Genomic DNA, 16,294 nt, shown 5'->3' with positions numbered 1-16,294 from the left:
AATAACTTTGACATTCATTCTTTTTTAATTTTTTTTAAATTCTACTTCCACAGATGTAGTTTATCAGCAGCTGCAGCCCATAAGATTTCAAACTATTTGTATATGTTCTCCAAGTCATTCCCATTGCAGACCAGGACATTTCTAGATCTAGCCTTAAGGGCATTGAATTTGGAAATTCAATGGTGTGTGTTGCAGTTTGGTTTTATCAGATCTCCTTCTGCCCCAAGCGAGCCTTACTGTGACTTATCGGAACTAACACGGTTCAGGGAGGAATCAAGCTTCGAGATGGCGCTGGCATCTTAAGACCCCTCACTGATATTTCATAGATGTGCTTTTATGATATAAGGCTGGACAGCAGAACGTAGTGTAGAGATGGAAGTGTGCAGGCAGTGGGAGTTAGTGGGAGATGGGTAAGATTGCAAGCGAGAACTGATGACCATTGTGCAATATCATGGATTGTTTCCTTTTGAGTCTGAATTACATTGGTGGGTTTTCGTTAGCAATCCTCTGTCTGAATTGTCAAAACCTTTGGTCTGTGATTGTGTGGCTATATTAGAATATCCATTCTTTTATTTTAATAACTCTTTTATTTTACTGAATACATGTAAGTATTTATCATGCCTGCTTAACACAAACCGATCATTAAACTTCTCCCAATTTTCCTTAGGTGAAGGGATATGTGAACAGGGCCCACCAGGTCCTCCAGGAATTCCAGGACAACAAGGCTTTATAGGGGAGCGAGGCCAAAAAGGTGCAGTGTCATGGCTATCTTGTTTTTTTTCTCTCTTTGCTAAAGCTTATTTAACAGCGTAAAACCTGCATTAAATAGGGATAATCAGTGTCTGTTGCCAGTAGAGTTGAGTGCAAATATTTTCTGTTTCTGAGTGAGAACGCTGGTTTGTTTGGACATAGCATAGCCCCTCATCTAGTGTTAAAGCACAGGAATATCAAAGTGAGTCAGGGTACAACCAATGTTGGGGTAGGCCCTAGCATGCATCGTGACTGAAGTAAAATGGAACTTCAGGTTTATGAATGCCTCCCGGGTAGATAGAATTAAGTGTTTTGTAACAGCGCTTGCCAACTCTATGTGAAAAAGTTTTATACTTACTTCATGAATAAATTTGACATTTTTTTATGGAAAGCAGTATTGAAATTATAGATGCAAGATTCCTAATTTGAGTTGGTCAATCTATAATGAGTTTGTTTGTTTGATAAGCAAAAGAAATACATCTTTAATGTGTATCCTTGTTTCCAAAAAGACAATCTTGCAATGAGGATGCTGATATAGGTAAGTGAGAATCTTTTCCTAGCTCAGCCATGGACATCCTAGATGACTTTGGGCATCTCACTTATTTTTGTGCCCCTTCCAAACCATATTCCTTCCTCATGGAGATTATAAGGGTTAATTAACCTACGTGAAATATTTAAATACTACATTCACGAATGTCAGAAACATCTGTATGTGAAGGAAATTCCTAAACTTCTGCAAATAATTATTTTTTCTTTTTTTTTTTTCTTTTAAATAAAATAAGTTCTAGCCTATTGTCAAATCAGTGAAATATTCCCAGTATTTGTTTTGCACTCTTGGAGCTTAATTAAAGTTTGGGATTTTAGTAAGTGTTTTAGAGTTGCAGTTTGAAGTGTCAAGTACCTACTTTAGAAGAGGACTTTTGCTGTGCAAAAAAAAGTCCACAGTATTTTTTATTATTATTGAAAACATTTGTTTTGGTTTAATATATTTTGCACTATTGTAAATAAATCTTAATCACATCTGATATTGGGTTTCTTATGCCTAGTAACCAGAAACACTTCAGTCTGTCCTTCATGGGGAAGCCTTCTAATATTTAAGCAATCATATAATTACGTAAAATAGTTATAAAAGTTGCTGTTGTAGATCAGCAGCAAGAAAACAGTCGCTGTTGTGCTGAATTCTTTTCATTTTTTTCTAAGATCTGATGCTCAAGTGTGCTTTTTCAATGCAAATCTTTTTAGGTGATCAAGGGGACACGTGCTTCAATTGCATAGGAACTGGAATAACTGGGCCGCCTGGGGAGAGAGGACCACCAGGGCCTCCAGGTAGTCCAGGTGAGGCTGTAGCTGTCACTGTTTTGCTTAATAAGTTCTGTGAAGTCACTTTTATAGCCAAGTATGTGTGTATAATGCTAATGATATATCTGTGTATTGTGTACAAATTCAAATGCATGGTTGTCAGCTCCAGTATAAAGTTGATGCATGTCCTATTTTGCACAGTTGCGGAGAGTTAGGAAGAAACAGATGGGGTACGTGTAAAACAATCACTCATTTTTTTGCAAATCAGGTCTTTCAAAAACAATTCTCTGATCAAAGACAGACTTGCAAGCATTCTGCGTTTTGAAGGTTTATGATCTGCTATAGATTTCACTGAAAGAGAAATTAACTTCTACTACTTGCTATTCTGGAAATGACAGAGGAGCTGGAGCTTTTTTAGAAGTGTGATATTTTTTGACACTACTGATTGAGCTTAGAGTTGCAAATTTTGTTCTGCTCAAATGAAATCAAGCTCTCTAAAAAAAATCAGACTAAACCTTGCCTGGTTTTAAGACAGCATAGCTATTATCTTATGCAAACAGCATGCTTGATATTTACAGCTTCTAGAGTTTTATGGTTTTCTTTTATGTCTTTCTGCACCACGCAGGTTCTCCTGGTTTTCCTGGACCAAAAGGTGAAAAGGGGCTTCCTGGATTAACTGGCCTTGTAGGGCCACCAGTAAGTGGTGGTGTTATGTTCTGGTAGGGAAGCAGTGTGTCATTTATCTTGAATGTTTGTCCATAACTAGCTTGAACGTTTAATTCTTCAATTGTGCCAAACTGAATACTGAATGCCTTTTCTGTTTTTTTCCTTCCTCTTCAGGGATTCCCAGGGCTTCCAGGTGCTCCAGGGAGACCTGGTCCGAAAGGAGACCCAGGGGATGTCCTGACTTCTCCAAGAATGAAGGGTGACAAAGGAGACCCTGGCTTCCCAGGTCCTCCAGGTCTTCCTGGCATAGATGGCGTTCCTGGACGAGATGGACTGCCAGGCCTACCTGGCCCTAAAGGAGAACCTGTGAGTTCCATTTTACGCTGTCTTTGACTGGACAGATGTTTGGGAAGTCCTAGATGTGTTTGATGTAGTGTAGCTAAGAGGACTGGCAAATGCACTTTTTTCTGAATGTGACTAATGCAGTAATTCTTTTCAATAGTTGCCAGTCTAGTGATGATACACAGAAGTACTCTCTCAATCTGTCAGTGCCTCTGAAAATATGCTGAGAATTCTCCTGGGTTGTGTCAGATGGTCCTTTCTGCCATTGTCTATGTTTCATCTCTGTAATGTGAGGAATTATGTAGCCAGGTTTAGACGTTATCTACCGTGTTAGTAAAATGTAGGCAGCTTGAGAAGTAGATGGATGGAAACTGCCATAGAGTTTCAAAACAGAAGCAATGAAAGACTTCACTCCTTTGCTAGTAAATACATGTTGCTCTTTCCCATCCTGCTCTTTGTTTTTTTCAGGGCAGTGTTGCGTTCAAAGGAGAAATGGGTATTCCAGGTGATCCAGGAATACCAGGTCTTCCTGGAGACAAAGGACTTCCTGGACCTCCTGGTTTTGGTCCACAAGGTCCACCTGGTGAGAAGGGCATCCAAGGTGTATCAGGCCGTCCAGGGCCTCCTGGAGTTCCTGGTGAGTTGGTCTCTGTGTGCTGTTGAACAAAGCTGCAAAATCAAGTTCTGTCCTTTTGCTCCAGATAGTTCTCAGAACATCATGCTGCTTTTCAGCTTTTCCCAAAGGTGTTGCAAGACCAAGTATGTATAAGCTCCCCTATTGAAGGTCATCACAAAATTGCTAAATTAGCAAAATTTGTACTATATTACTGTAGCCACATGACTCACTTTTCTGCTCTGACCTCTAGAGAAGCTTCTCCTTCTCAACTGATTACAGTGGAAATGCACTGTCTGGCTCGTGCTTAATAATACTGCAACTACAACAGTTTTTGAAAACAAGAGTTTGCTTTGAACAAGTTTGCTTTTGTTACTTCTTGTCAACTACACAGATCCTGATCAGGTTGTGCTGGTGTCAGCTATGGAAAATACTGTTCATGTGATGGTACCTAGGAGGAAGCTTAAAAAAAATAACTTTTCAGGAAAACTGTGTTAACATTAAAAAATGCTTCTCTGCTTGTAAGTGCTGTGTGGGTCTCAAGGGCAGATCGCCTGTTGGGTAGTGTTTTGCTGGTGTTGAAGTTCTTTATAAGTTTGGGATGTGGCTAGTGTCTTTGTCTGCTGAAAGAAAAACAGAAAAGAACCTCATACTGAGTGATACATATTTCTTCTTTTTTATTTTAGGTCCAAAAGGTGATCCTGGCCAGACTATTACAGAACCAGGAGTTCCTGGTCCCCCTGGTCCTCCAGGAAGAAATGGTGACCCAGGTCTTCCAGGTAAAGCAGTGACTAAGTATCCAAGGAATTCCAAGAGCTTTTTATTCTGACTGATTCTTGATAACCGTGTTGATTTTCTTCTTTCTACAGGAGATCCTGGTCAGCCAGGTCAGCATGGCTTATCTGGCATCCCAGGTGCAAAGGGAGAGCCAGGTATTCCTGGCATTGGACTTCCAGGTCCACCAGGCCCAAAAGGTATGTTTACAGCTGTGTTACTGTATTGTACTGGCTGTAAAAGGAGACGTAGAGGGGTGTGTCTTCACTTTTTCATAGTGAGTTTATTTATATTTCTAGAATACTTAAAGAAAATGTTTGCCTTGAATTTATAGGTCTTTATAATATTATAGTTTCAGAAGTAGCAGGAAAAATCCTGCTGAGCTCTTATTCCTCTGTTCACTGTACTACACCTTCATGGCACCTTACACTTTTCAGTAAGCCAAGGATACCAAAACAAATAGGTAAAACTTGGGAAATTATGAATGTTTGAGCTTGAATCAATGAATTTTCACCATATATCGCCTTGAGATGTTAATGTTTCTGATGCGAACTGCTTGTAATCTTTGTTAGAGCACACAGCATGTGGAATGCCATCCTCTGAGAGGAGCCCCAGAGATCCTCTGTGGCAAAGATTGTGTACTCAAAAGTTCTCTCAGCCAAACGGGTGCCCCTCAAACATGGTTAAGCTAGCACAGAACCTCTTTTCAGAGATGAACTGTCTTGGGCTCTAAGTGTTTTTGTTAGAGTTGTTCTAATGTTCTCTGGTGTCCTCTCCTCTGCTGCCCTAACCTCCATGTTGTGTGTAGGTTTCCCAGGGACTCCAGGCCCTCCCGGAGCTCCAGGAACTCCAGGTCGCCCTGGTCTAGATGGACCTCCTGGACCACCTGGTTTCCCAGGACAGAAGGTCTGTGTTTGCTTGTTTAATATAAAACTTCACTTTCTTACAGATTCTTCTGTGTCAGTGGGGAGGGTTTCACCTTTCATCAGCTTTTGATGGTGGGGATGTCACAGGGAAGTCACGTTTTTTACTTGAGGTTTGAGTGAGGGTAGGAGAAAAGAAATTGAACTCTGAGATGGTGGGAGTTTTTTCTTTGCTACTTGAATGTTTTTAGGAGAGGCTAAACTTACAAACAACCCATTTTATAAAATTTGTTAATTTTTTTACAGGGGGATCGTGGATTTGGAGTTCCAGGTCCACCTGGGCCTCCAGGACCACCAGGCACAAAAGGACTTCAAGGACCTAAAGGTGATCCTGGCTTCCCAGGAAGCCCTGGTCTTCCAGGACGGGCAGGTTTTGATGGAACTCCAGGGCCCAAAGGTATGAAAAACTTCTTCAATTTTCTGTTCCCTATTAAACCTTAGAAAACGTAGATGCTCTGGAAGTCATAGGGCAGGTAAACACAAGCAGTGCTGATTTTGCAGCAATTACTTCAGAGTCCATTTTTTCCAAATCAGAGACACCTGTGTGAATGGAAGCTTGTGTTCTTGAAAGACAAGCAACCAAGGGAGTAAATACCAACCTGTGAGTCAGTATCTGAAAGTCCGTATTCTAAAGACAAATCATGTTAATATGTGGGTAAAACCTTTTCAGTAGAATAATGGTCATTTAGATACACTATGCCTCAACATGCAGAGGGTTAGCAATTCACGGATTCCTGTTGTTAGTCATTGTCTGCATTGAACTGTAGAACATACCTGGTTTTCTGGAGAGCATTTGTTGAGTTTGATTTAGATTGTGAAGCAATGACCCGTCTGTATAGCTGAGGAATATAAAATGCATGCATTCTGCAGAGAGTGAGGACAGATCTCTGGCTTTCAGAAATAGCCTCTGAAGTGGGGTTTTATTCTGTGTCAGATCCATATTTGTTTACACACAAGGACAAGATTTCGACTACAATGTCCAGGCACTCTGCTTCTGAAAGCAAGTATTTCTGGACTGCGTTCACTATCTAACTAAACAAGAGTGTTCTTTTAGGTGACCCTGGACCAAGTGGACCACCCGGACTCCCAGGCCCACCAGGCATCCCTGGCATTGGTGGTCAAGGTCCACCTGGATCTCCAGGACCTCCGGGTCCGGTTGGCCCCCCAGGTAAAACTTGCGGCAGTTGTAACCTTAGGTTATTTCTGGCAAACGCCAAGCAGGTACACAGGACAGTGAAGGTCCCACCGAACAGATAGGGAAGGAAGGATAGAGACTTCACACCTATTAGCTCAGCTGTCTTGCCAGCCAAGCAGGCAGGACTTGGTACATCATGTTTTTTTTACTGAAATTGTAAGTGGAATTGCAGAAGAAAGCATGACTATTCCAAACTAGCAGGTTCATTATTTTGCAGAGGAGAAAATGTTCTCCAAGTAGTGATGTGATACTGTTTTAACAAAAGCCTGTCAGTAAGAGGTCATACACACTCAGCTTGTCATAAGCACGCCTGGAAAAGAGCTTTAGAATTCCTCTTAGAGATACCTCCAAGATCTGAGATTCCTGATTCCCTCACACCCTATTTTTCTGCAAACTGAGCAAATTTCATGATTCCTGATAGATTTAAAGCAGACTGACAAAGCAGAATTTAAGGATAGTGGCAATAGGAATATGTCCCTGAAAGGAGTTTGATTGTCCTTTGTTTAAAATGACTGGTGACTGATGAAGACATGAACTTGCTCCATCTCTGTGCTCAAAGGGCACATATGTGTGCATGTACATCATTCTATTCACAATGTTTGTTTAGGGAAATCAGTTTTCCCCCTCATGGGCTTGCTGTGCACCAACTGCAAATGCGCGGCAGTCACCACAGTGTGAAAGCTCTCTGTGGACTTGAGCATGCCAGCCACTGAAACATTTTAAAACCCATCTGGTTCTTGCCATGCCTGCGTGACTGTTTATGCTGCATGTTAGTGAGCTGCACTCGTTGAATTTGTATGTCAGCACTAGTTCTGACATTGTTTGCAATGCATGCTGAAAAATTCCTGGCCAACAGTAAGACCATGGGTCACAGGTGGGTTGATCATATTCAGATCTTTATGAACTGTGAGCTGAGAGCCGGCAAAGTGCTTAATTTGAAGGCAGGGAAACCCTTGAGTAAGTAGGCCCATGGAGTTTGAGTTCTACTCACATCCATAAGGCGTGAGTGGGTTCTGTTTAAGTACATTTTTTCACAAGTTTCCCAGTGGGGAAAGGAACGTGTGGTCCCTGCACTAGCAAGCCTTGAATGTGTTCAGGATTAAGAGCTAGGGACAGAAGGGGTCTGGACAATACGCACAGAGGTTCCCTGAGCCAGCAGGTGGGCCCTCTGCCTGGCTTACTGTGCTTCCTTATACCATCCTGAACCTATGGTTGCCCTTGAGGCTGAACTTGAGCAGAAGGCACCACAGGTATGTGTTGGGGGGGGATATATTAGTTATGAGTCTGAATATTTCATCCAAAGCATGTTATTTTGTCTTCCCTTAACATCTCTTCTGGAATTAGCCACTGTTCGATTTCACGTGATCACTGATCTATTCTGCAAAATACCAATTTTGGCAAGTGCATAATTATTACTAGAGTTTGTGGATTTAAACTGCTTATATTTTTGCTCTTCACATCTGTACAAACTAACCACTGTGGCTTCTAACTGCATGGTGGCTCTGAAATCTAGTGCATGGTTGAAGGTCCCACTTGAGAAGTCCTTGTTATTTCCCTTGACACTGCTCCTTGCCTGTTTTGTGCAGCATGTCTTACATTCCTGTCTCCTATTCCTGTTGTTTTAGTAGGCTGTTTTGATTCTGTTCCTTTATGTAACATTAGGGTAAAGTTTCTGGGGCCCTGTTTTTAAGGTAATTTGGAAAATTCTTGAAAGGATTTCCCTGTTCAGAATTTCCTTTCCATGCACCACCATTTCTTCAAATAGTTTTTAAATGTGTAACAAGTTACTTCAGAATTTATTGTGTTGTCTGTGGTGTTCAAATTATGATACGGTTACATTTTTGAGAAGCAGAAATTCAATTAGAATGGATTTCTATTTGAAAAAAAGTATCTTTATCATGGAGTTCGGCCTATTTCTGGATTATATATTATTTTCTTATTTTTCTTTCCCACTCGATGATAGGTTAAACACAGAGTGTGTGTAGGCTCTGTGCATCCTCTGGTGCTGGTTTTGCTCTGCAAAGTATGCAGTTGCAGGCAGATGCCACCATGGTTTAATGAGGTGATGAGCCGCTGCTGAAGAGGAGCATGCTTATCATTAGATAAATGGAAGTTTACGGCCTATGCAGTCAAGAAAACTTGATCTGCTTTTTTAGTGTGCAGAGAACACATCATGACATCACTCTTAAACTTGTTTGTACAGTTAAGAGAAGGAGTCACCGTTACAGAATTAGAGAAATACTGCCTTGGAGTTACTCTGAGGTGGTTGTCGTAATCTCCGTAGAGAGTGCTAGGGCGTGTATCATGCCATATACTCTCTCTGTAGATGTAACACTGTAAATCTGCTGGATAGATATGGAAGAATGGAGAGGAAAAAAAGAGAGTTTTGTGTTATAAAGAAGCACCATCTTTTGAAAACTCCTGCTTGGAGAGACCAGAGCGTGATGCCAATCAACAAGAAGCTGATTGGTAGGATATACTCTGGTGTTCAGAAGGTGTCCAAGCCAGTACCTAGTAGTGACAGTTTTGTCTTAAGGAACAGTTTAGAAAGGAGACTAGACAAGGAGAGAAGGAAAAATAATTTTATTTTTAAGATGTGATATTTATATTTGAAAATATCTCACAAGAGTTTCTTGTTTCTGCATACAGTGGTGGTTGCACTTTGAGAAAGACCTCCAAGTTTCCTTGCAGTCTGGTTTCTCTTACCTGCATTAGTGTCGTCCTCTTTGTACATAGAACTGTTTTCAGTAACTTTAGGGTAGATTTTTTCTTTGTTCTAATCTGTACGTGCTTTATTTTGTTTCCTAACTTAACGACTATTACAACTCCTTACTGCTACCTGTCTCAACTTCCTGATGAGCTCTAACTCGTTGGCTTTTGAACCTCAGGTTCCCCAGGTACTGTGTTGTTTTTTTTTTTTTTTACCAAAGCCTTTTCTTAATTTCAGATTTAAGCATAATAATTTTTTGTCAGCTCTGTTTCCAGAATGAGAATCTTCTCTAATACAATGCACTGTCTGCTTGCTTCAGCAGAGCCTCAAGCTCAGTATCATTAGCCTTAAAAAATCTTGAATGTATTTTGACAATTTGTAATTTTCATTCAGGGAAAGGTAATGCAGAATTTTGCTATCCTTCAAAAAATATTTAGCTGATGTTATCTTAGAGTGTAGTAAAACTGAATCATTAATGGAATTATACTTGTAAGAATTTTGATAATTAGTGATAAATTACAAACCAGTCTAATCAATCTTGGGGTTTTCTTTTATTAATCAGACTTAAAGGGTTGTTGATGAGAGTTGTTTTCCTTTTGAGATTTTTTGAATTGCATTTGCAACTACTTGGTAATATTTTAGGAATGCTTCTCTTTGGGAAAATGTGGCCTTTTTAATGCCTGGAGACCATTAAAAACACTGGCTTAAGAAGATTTGCAGGGTTTTCATCAGTGCTAGGAATGGACCACAGATAAAGCTTAGATATTCCTCAGTGTTATGCCTAGATACGCACAGATATTAGCCTTGCCTTACTTTTTGCTTAAAGATTGTATCTTAACAACTTTTTCTAGGGCTCCAGGGCATTCCAGGGGAGAAAGGGGATCCAGGTCCTCCGGGCTTCGACGTTCCTGGTCCTCCAGGTGACCAAGGAGCCCCAGGATATCCGGGACCTCCTGGTCTCCCAGGGCCTCAGGGTTCACCTGGACCACCTGGCCGGGATGGAATACCTGGATTTCCAGGTAAGTTCACATATTTTACCTGTGGACAGAGACCAAACTGTAGTTACAGTTGGATGCTCTTTATGCTTTGACTCACTGGCTTAATAAGCTTTGGTGTTTGTCCTGTCTATTTAAAGTTGGACACGTGTAACCATTTTATTTCATACTTTTAAAAATAAAACTATTTAAAAAATAGCTGCATTAAAATCTTTGTCACCTCCCTGCGCTTCCTTGTATCTTGCTTCAAATTTTTTCCCTGTTACTGTTTCATAACTTTCAAATGTGACTTCGATCATCATTATGACACTTGCCTAATTTATTTTCTGATTTTCTCTTTTCTAGTCACTCCTGAAATGTAGAAATAGAATTCGTTTAAAGGAAACAATTACAAATGCTATCAATTGGATCTAATGCATAGCTTTAAATGTTAATCTCCTTATTTTGTGCATTAGACTATTCAGTTAAGATAGTCTGTTTCACCCTTCAGAACAGAAATCTCAAAACTGAATTTTGAGAATATCTGTCTTCGGATGAAGGGGTCAATACAAAATGTTCTAAAAGTAGTATATTTCTGATTGTCTTTTTGGCTTTTAGTAAATTCAAGTTTGCTTTCAAACAGGTATTTAGTATTCAAACCAGGGAACTAAACTTATTTGAGATATAAATATGCTTTCCACCTAAAAGAAGAGTGCACTGCAAATTTTCTTTCTATGACTTAACTGTGGAAAATTTGGTACCATTTTCAAGTGGTCATTTTATCTGATTAATATCTCTACAATAACTGAGTGCTTGTAATTCTCTTAACACAGGCTTTGTATGAATGTGCTGCTTAATAAATACTGTGGAGATGCAGGGAAGTGAAAGTAAAGTACTAGAGGTTTTGAGGAGGTTTTTTTTCAGAATAACCATGGTGTTTCAATGCATTTAGGTGCCAAAGGTGAAATGGGTGTCATGGGAGCTCCTGGGCCTCCAGGACCTCCAGGAACTCCTGGAAGAAATGGCCTTCCTGGCTTGAAAGGTAATGTTTGTTTTCTCTGCCCCTGAAGAGAATGCAGAATGCTGCTTTCCATGTGCTGTGTGGAAAGAGGCTTTGTAATACCAACATCTAGATCTTCATTACTGCTCCGATTATCTTCTTTTGACAGTGCCAATGTTCAGAAAGGCTTTGCAGTTTTAAGTCATAGCATTCCATCCTTCTTTTTTTAATTGATGTCATAATATGCTAGCTATTTTTTAAACATTACCTTTGGATTGATGGCATTGAAGTAGGGCAATATTTCTGAAGTATGTTGTAAAATCTGCTTTAAGCAGCAGAAAGGAGAAAATCAGTAGCTTTGGGGTGTGGAGTCATCCAGAATCAGCTCTGTAGGTATCACAGAGAAACTGTTCTATCTACATTTTCCCAGCCCTCAGTGGAAATTAATTTTGAAAGAGTTCGGTAGAATAAAACCCACCCCTCTCCCAAGAACAGGAAGGCTGTGAATCTGAAGGTGCTGTATGTGTTGTGGCTCCTCTGTGCTAGTGGCACAGTGTGGTGGGGCTCTGGGAGCTCTCTCGATGTGGGTCGTACAGACAGCGGCTTCGTCTGAGCTGGACTGGCCAGAGCCGACAGACAGCAGCGTACAGACATCCTCACGCAGTCTGCTCACTCAGCTTTGTTCTAGATCTTAAGATGCTGTGGAAAACCTTGCATAAGACCGATAGTTCAGTGAATTGCAACTTCATGGACTCCCTATGTAAAAACAAGCATTACAAATATATGAGCCTCCCTGAAGGATTATATTTTTTCCCGTTGTGTTGTCTGTCCCTGCTGTAGGTAACACTGGATTGCCTGGTCCGCAGGGGCCCCCTGGCCCAGTAGGACAGAAAGGCGTCAAAGGTGAAGCAGGCCTGCCAGGTCCACCTGGAAAAGTTGATCCGAAACAGCTAGGAGCAAAAGGAGAAAAAGGCGAGCCGGGTGTTCCAGGTACAGAAGTTTGCATGTGGCTACGGGGAGGTGGTTTGTCCTCTACAGATAACAGCAACCTGTACCTGAATCCATTCCACTTCATTCATTCTTACAGAAAAAAATAAACAGTGGCTTAAAGTTTTATTATTCTAGGCTTTTTTTTTAAGTGGTTCTATGACTTAAGTTGCTCTGTATGGTTAGCTTGCAGTGCCCTTGTTCCTTAACTGTTACTTTTACTTAGCATATGGCGATATTGTAATAACACTAAGGTGCTTTCAGCAGGATTAAGATTCACTCTTCTGGGTGTTGTTCTTAAGCATGATGAGATATAGTGGTGGTTGTGCTGGCTGCATTCCTGCTGCCTCACAGGCCCTTGGGCCTTTGCTCGTGGTCATCTGCTCATACATCACCAGGTTCTCCATTTGGGTATTTCTCTAAGGTTACCCTCCCCTGAGCTAAACGTCATCTGTGTGTCTGTTTCTACTTTGGGCAACTGTCAGCCTGGAAGGTTTTCTCCATTCACTCAAGTCTCTCTTATCTCTCTCCCTTTCTTGCTTCCCTCTTATCCCCCTGAAGGTTTCTGATGTCTCCTTTGAACTCTAGTTTAGCCTCAAGAAGAGTAAAAATATGCTACCCTAATGAGAACCAGAATGTCTTTCTCTAATGTTGACCCAGCCATTATTGTGCTAATTTATCTACAGCGTTAATTTCTGTGAAGCCTAGGTAGGATCTGAAGGCACTTAGTGTTTTGGGGTTTTTTTTCTCCCACTGTTAACTAAGAGCTGTAGAGGGCAGATTTATGCCTGCAGGGCAGCACAGAGTGATTGTGTGGGATAATATCACACAGAAATTATAAAAAGCTGCTAAAGAAACTGCATTACTTTTTAGCATATCAGTTCCAAAGTGTAACAATGCGATGAAATGCATATAAATAGTCTGGGTGAATATATAGAGGTTAGTGTGGAGTCTGCACATCTGAAAAGACAGTCCCTGCTGAGTGAAATATATTGGAACTAGTCATAAAGTTACTTTCTCCTCTGCTTACTTTCATTGTTCCTGTTCTGTAGTAATTTTAAACTTTCCAGAAGCAATCTTTTGTGTTCTGTGATGCTTCTCTTTGCTAATGTAGAGGGAATTATATTTACAGAAGAAAAATCCTTCTTTGGATTTTTATTCACCTTTAACTACATCTGATCTCTTAATGTGAAAGAAAGCATACAGCAGTAGAAATAGTAGTAATAATTAAAATATTAAAAAGTACCTTTCTCCTTTGAGGTATCCCTGGTTTACCAGGACAGAAAGGTTATCAAGGTCTTCCAGGTGACCCAGGCCCACCAGGATTTAGTGGCCCACCAGGTGTGCCAGGATTGCCAGGTAAGTAAACAAAGCCTCAGATGGACAGTTTTGATGTTTAAAACTTTGCATGCATTTTTATCGCATGGGATTGGGATGTTAATTCAGGTGTATCTACCTAAAGCCTAGGGATTTACACTTAAAGCTGCAACTCAGTTTTGATACGTTTAAAATTGTTATCCAAACAGCATGCTTTTTGCTCTCTTCTAACAGACCCAAAAGCAGTTTTAAACTGATCCCAGTGAAGATTAGGATAGCTTTTAGGATGACTGGAAAAGTGCTTGCCACTTAAACAAGCACCATGACTGCAGGATCTGCCAACAGGACTTGCCTGTTTTGTAGTTTATTATATTATTAGTCATTATACTTTGCAAACAACCAAATAAATATATTGCAAAAGCTGTCTGAATGCCACATCTTTGCTTTCAAGTATTGTAAGGATCAGGGATACAAATTCTGTTCTGCACCGCTTTTTCATACAGCTATGACAATTTATCTGAAATTTTGAATCTTTGCTCACTGTGTCTAAAGTAGGTCTTGCTCTAAATATCTTATTAGGCTTGGGGAATTTTTTTAACCACCCAGGACTCAAACTGGTTTAAGAATTGTAGATCGTGTTTAAATCCATACTAGAAGCTACTAAATACCTGTTGCAGATGGGAGAGATGTGTTTGCTCTACAGAACAACGCGTGAGACACCAGGTGACTCCAGTACTAGATTGTTTCAGATGGTTACCAAATCATGGACTGATATTTGACCCATTTCATTAGACTAATTGTCAAAACAAAGAAATTGCTCTGATCAAATCTTGGCTTGGAACAAACTGAAGATGTTTAATATTTCACTATAAGTGGGTGTGAAAAAACACGTAGGAGCAGCACGAGGCCTAGAGCAACTCCAAATTCATTGCTTTTGTAATTAGATAAAAAGTGTATTCTTATGAGGATGCATAAGTATCAGGAACTTTTAATTATTGCCATTAATTAACTGAAAATGCAACTTTCCTAGGCATCAAGGGAGAAACAGGGCTTCCCGGGCAGCCAGGACCAACAGGACCTCCAGGGTTAAAAGGTGCCATGGGAGAAATGGGCCTTCCAGGTTTGTTTCTCTGCTTGTATTTTCCTTCATTTGGCTCATGTTTTCCCTTTATAGAGTATAAAACTGGATATACTCGTGTGCAGTTATTATTATATGCAGATGAGGAATACATAAAGCCCTACATATATATTTGTTGAGAAATACATAACTGCATAAGAAATTAGAAATACCCGTTAAAACAGAAAATGCAAATAGCAAATGTATTGTAAATACTTATTATTTTAAAGTGACTACAGATGTTGGAAGCAGAATGATGTATATTTTCTAACTTTCAGATCTGGTTTCTCAGATTCCACTCCCTGACAGTTCAGAAAAAAGGTGATTCTGTAAACTCACCTGCCAGGAGACAGACATCAGGCACAAGCAAAAGGGGGAGGAGAAAGCTAATGCTGTTATGTAGAAAGATCACTGAAACAGAAATTCCAGACCATTGTGCCTAGCATACTACAAAGAGATATTTGGATTTGTGTAAATTAAGAAAGAAACCTTATAAATGTCACACAAAAAGCCAGGAGAGATTTTAGATAATTATTTTAGTGTGTTTTTAAAAATAAAAAACACATTAGGTGTTCAAATCCAGCCAGACAGTTTGTTAGTCCTTTCTAGTTCAGTTGCTGTAATTGAAGTGATTTCTCTAAACCACTGCCAAAGTTTTATTTGTATTTATAGAACTTGTATTTTATCTTTTGGATAGGTCCCCCGGGGATTAAAGGCAGCCAAGGAATAACAGGACGTCCAGGGCAGCCTGGACCTGCAGGATTTCCTGGATTGAAAGGGGAGAAAGGTGACCCTGGTCTTCCAAGCATCGGTATTCCTGGTCTCCCTGGACCAAAGGTGCATTTATGAAATTCTGCGATAGAAAATTCCATGCAGAAATTAGATTCTATGTTGACTTCTGTTTTAACCCTAACTCTATATATATAATGTATAACTGTAAATACATATATAAATATATTAATAACAAACGGGCTTGGCTGGTTTGTCCTTTTCAGGTAGGAGAAAATATTTCTAATTTTAAAAGTGAAAATATTTATATATAATTTGATCTGGTTAAAGAAGATTGCTTACCGCACCTTTCAAGTTGAGTTCAGTTAGTGGCTTCGTGTATACTGTGATACCCTCTGATGTTTTGGCAGGGATTTATACAATTAGTGTCATTGTTCCCATGCCTAATTATGTAGCTGATTATACGAAATGAAGACAAGATGCATTTAAGAGTAAATTACTAAGGAGCTGATATATCATGGTTACTGCTGCTTAAAATTTTTATGTCTATACAGAACATTTGCATCCTGTCTGTCACCCACAAAAAGTGACAAAAAGACCTAAGGAATATCTAGTGGCCTTTGCTGACACCTTACAATTGATGTTGAGTAGCAGTAATTTAGCAAAAGCATTGCATGACTAAAGCTCCACAGATGTCTCCTTTTTTTCTGGATTATCACAGAGTAAAAATCTGTCTCTTCTGAAAGAAAAAGAGAACACTATTTTTCTTCAATATAGGCCAGTTGTAAGGAAAAACTGTGATACTCTATGCAAAATTTTAGGGGGAAGCTGTTAAAATATTTACAGTTGCTGTTTCCATTTATTTTTCTGTGTGAGATGGTTAACATGAACTGGATAA

The 16,294-nt window shown here is 39.9% G+C and overlaps 1 protein-coding gene across 3 annotated transcripts in view; it reads left to right on the top strand.

Moving 5' to 3' along the window:
* COL4A5 (collagen type IV alpha 5 chain) overlaps nt 1–16,294 on the top strand; it is a 77,726-nt gene that overhangs the window by 43,421 nt on the left and 18,011 nt on the right. For all 3 annotated transcript variants that reach the window (XM_069867682.1, XM_069867684.1, XM_069867683.1), the window contains exons 21-36: nt 668–751; nt 1,993–2,085; nt 2,675–2,745; nt 2,890–3,081; nt 3,526–3,694; nt 4,357–4,449; nt 4,540–4,644; nt 5,253–5,350; nt 5,614–5,764; nt 6,422–6,535; nt 10,124–10,291; nt 11,199–11,288; nt 12,087–12,236; nt 13,494–13,592; nt 14,581–14,670; nt 15,365–15,504. In XM_069867682.1, the coding sequence (XP_069723783.1) occupies nt 668–751; nt 1,993–2,085; nt 2,675–2,745; nt 2,890–3,081; nt 3,526–3,694; nt 4,357–4,449; nt 4,540–4,644; nt 5,253–5,350; nt 5,614–5,764; nt 6,422–6,535; nt 10,124–10,291; nt 11,199–11,288; nt 12,087–12,236; nt 13,494–13,592; nt 14,581–14,670; nt 15,365–15,504 (1,907 nt within the window). The remainder of the gene's footprint in view (nt 1–667; nt 752–1,992; nt 2,086–2,674; nt 2,746–2,889; nt 3,082–3,525; nt 3,695–4,356; nt 4,450–4,539; nt 4,645–5,252; nt 5,351–5,613; nt 5,765–6,421; nt 6,536–10,123; nt 10,292–11,198; nt 11,289–12,086; nt 12,237–13,493; nt 13,593–14,580; nt 14,671–15,364; nt 15,505–16,294) is intronic.

The sequence above is a fragment of the Phaenicophaeus curvirostris genome, chromosome 13 (genome assembly GCF_032191515.1).
Source record: "Phaenicophaeus curvirostris isolate KB17595 chromosome 13, BPBGC_Pcur_1.0, whole genome shotgun sequence".
Lineage (NCBI taxonomy): Eukaryota > Metazoa > Chordata > Aves > Cuculiformes > Cuculidae > Phaenicophaeus > Phaenicophaeus curvirostris.
Note: the sequence above shows the minus strand (reverse complement) of the source record. Positions and strands in the feature narration are given on the sequence as shown.